This window comes from Microtus ochrogaster, linkage group LG4 (genome assembly GCF_000317375.1).
Source record: "Microtus ochrogaster isolate Prairie Vole_2 linkage group LG4, MicOch1.0, whole genome shotgun sequence".
Taxonomy (NCBI): Eukaryota; Metazoa; Chordata; class Mammalia; order Rodentia; family Cricetidae; genus Microtus; species Microtus ochrogaster.
The window spans coordinates 21,624,362-21,627,279 of NC_022030.1; the positions used below are offsets into that span (position 1 = coordinate 21,624,362).

The window sequence follows — 2,918 nt, forward strand, 5'->3', positions numbered from 1 at the left end:
AACAGCCCCGCTGAGGCGTGAAGAGCAGGTGGCCGGGAGGCCCAGAGGCCTGGACTCCAGAACACTACAGCCTTCCACCTGAGAGCAAGCAATTCTCCTGAGGCCAGAGCACCTATGGGGCACCATGCCCTGGGCAAGGCAGACCTTGGCACTCATGAGGCCAGCCTTTTAGCAGAGATAGCAGACATGGGGTCACACAGCCAGAGGAACCTTGAATAACCACCAAGTGAGATGCTTAGGGAATATTGTGAACCCCCATTGAAAATGTTGCTGCATAGAACTGCCAGGTGTGTATATAGGTGAAACAGAAATTAAAAATAAATTACGGGTTTTGGGTTGGAAACTGGGTCTTGTGTAAGCTGGGGAAGTACTCAACCACTGAAGCACATTCCTATTTCCTCGCTGGGGGATTTTGGGCAGGTGCCCAACCACTGAGCCACTCCTCCAGCCCTGGGGAGGATTCCAGGCAGGTGGTGCACCACAGAGCCCTATCTCGAGTTCCTACATCAGTTTTCATTTTGAGACAGTGTCATTTTATGTTTTCCAGTCTGAAGTTGAACTCACTCTGTAACCCGGGTTGGTCTTGAACTTGTGATGCTCCTACATCAACTTCCAGAACAGCTGGAATTAAAGGTTGCAGCCTTTTTTCCCCCTGGTTACCTAGGAGTGAGTCAATAAAGCCAGGGTCTGCCCATGAGCTCATCTGGCACTGGGCAGATCCCGCTCTGCGTGGGTGGGTTTGAACAGGCAGTGAGTGAGTCAGCAGGGCACAATGTTGTGCCTCATGAACCCTGCCTCTTTAAGGTCTTCAACCAAGCCAGTCACACTCCCATCCCTCCTCTGGACACCCTCCCCTCCTGCAGACCATCATAGGATGCTCCATCAGCTGCTCATCCAGGCTGCTAGGACCTCCTGCTAATGACCGCCCCGCCCTTCTCTGCCTTCCAGCTCACTGCCCATCCTGGGCACCATCTAATAGCCCTACAAGGGGACTCATGAGCCTCAGAGAAATCCGGCAGCACTAAGAGGTGAGTCCTGTTTTCGAAGGCTCCTCTCTTCTCTGGGAGACTGTGCCAGGATGTTCCCTGAGGTGTTATACACTGCTGGGCACTGGCTTGCCATGGGGCTGTCACCTTACCATTCCCTTTGCCTGCTGCTCCCTGCCTGTATGTTTTTTTTAGATCTCTCTCTGTAACAGGGACTCACTTTGTATCCCTGGCTGTCCTAGAACTCGATATATAGATCAGGCTGGCCTCAAATGCACAGAGGTCTTTCTGCTTCTGCTGGCATTAGAGGTGTGTGTCACCATGCCTGGGATTTTTCTTAACAGTAAAATGTGGCCGGTTGTTGTAGCAAGAGCCAGTAGGATCTGCTGAAGGAGACAGAGATGGCCAGAGGACAAGTTTGAGGCCAGCCTGGGCTACCCATTTAAAAAAAAAAAACTGTGTATGTGTGTACAGAGGCGAAGGAAAATGTAACTGGAGTTGGCTGGCTGGGAGGCGACTGATTCCCTACTCCTGGAAGCTTCTGGGATTCCCTACTCCTGGAAGCTGCATGCATGCTTAACTGCTGGCTAATCTCCAGCCCCTGATTTCTCTGGTGAAGGGTCTTTCCTATTGAGGGGGTCCGGCAACTCTGGTCATGGAGTAGTGGACAGGGAAGGAACTCAGGTGTCTGACATGCATGCAGCCTGGTTCTGACTTCCTTCTGCTCCTCTCTTCCCAGAGTCTATGAGAACAGAAGTCACCTCAGCTCTGGAACCTTCTATCTTTTCCTCTTACACCGAATCGTTATCTTCCCCAAAGAGACGGTACTGTGGAGGACAGCTGGGGACTGAGAGGACTCCTCGATTCTGCTTAGGGCTGTGGCTCTCCAGTCCCCATTTCCTCTTGTGGTCCTAGGCATCATCAGGAGGCGCCGGGACTGACTGGGCAGTAGGGACACCAGCGTGGGGTTCAAGCACCCTCTTTCCTCTGCTGATGAACTGAGAACAGTAAGCAGGAGCAACGGAGGCCAGCACCCATCGCACCGTGCTCCATGGCCCTGCCTCCACAGCTCTCCTTTGTCCTCTATGTGTCTGCTTTTGCTCTGGGCTTCCCGCTGAATTTGTTGGCCATCCGAGGTGCAGTGGCCCACGCAAGACTGCGTCTCACCCCCAGCCTGGTCTATGCGCTCCACCTGAGCTGCTCTGACCTCCTCCTGGCCATCACTCTACCCCTGAAGGCTGTGGAGGCCCTGGCTTCTGGGGCCTGGCCACTGCCACTCCCCCTCTGCCCTGTCTTTGTCGTGGCCCACTTTGCTCCACTCTATGCGGGTGGAGGCTTCCTGGCAGCTCTCAGTGCTGGTCGCTACCTGGGGGCTGCCTTCCCCTTTGGGTACCAAGCTATTCGGAGGCCCCGCTATTCCTGGGGTGTGTGTGTGGCTATATGGGCCCTTGTCCTCTGCCACCTGGGCCTGGTCTTTGGCTTGGAGGCTCCTGGAGGCTGGCTGAACAACGCCACCGGTTCTCTGGGAATTAACATAGCCGTGAATGGTTCCCCGGTCTGCCTGGAAGCCTGGGATCCCAACTCGGCCCGCCCTGCCCGCCTCAGTTTCTCCATCCTGCTCTTCTTTCTGCCCTTGGTCATCACTGCCTTCTGTTACGTGGGCTGCCTCCGGGCCCTGGCCCACTCAGGCCTGAGCCACAAGCGGAAGCTCAGGGCAGCTTGGGTGGCTGGGGGAGCTCTTCTCACACTGCTGCTCTGCTTGGGGCCCTACAATGCCTCCAATGTGGCTAGTTTCATAAACCCAGACTTAGGAGGCTCCTGGAGGAAGTTGGGGCTCATCACAGGGGCCTGGAGTGTGGTGCTCAACCCACTGGTCACCGGCTACTTGGGAAAAGGTCCTGGCCGGGGGACAGTCTGTATTTCAAGGACTCA

At 55.1% G+C, this 2,918-nt stretch overlaps 3 protein-coding genes across 3 annotated transcripts in view; 2 read left to right on the forward strand and 1 right to left on the reverse strand.

Annotated features, from left to right (window-relative positions):
* Positions 1 to 1,927, forward strand: part of Ffar3 (free fatty acid receptor 3) — a 26,234-nt gene extending 24,307 nt beyond the window's left edge. Inside the window, exon 2 of the mRNA XM_013351529.1 lies at positions 1,902 to 1,927. Within this exon, the coding sequence (XP_013206983.1) occupies positions 1,902 to 1,927 (26 nt within the window). The remainder of the gene's footprint in view (positions 1 to 1,901) is intronic.
* LOC113457658 (zinc finger protein 420-like) overlaps positions 1 to 2,918 on the reverse strand; it is a 1,205,902-nt gene that overhangs the window by 409,128 nt on the left and 793,856 nt on the right. The window lies entirely within an intron of this gene.
* On the forward strand, positions 2,038 to 2,910 carry Ffar1 (free fatty acid receptor 1; the record flags this gene model as incomplete). Its single annotated transcript, XM_005361302.2, has 1 exon — positions 2,038 to 2,910. A coding segment is annotated over exon 1 (873 nt), but the record flags the coding sequence as incomplete, so codon positions are not given.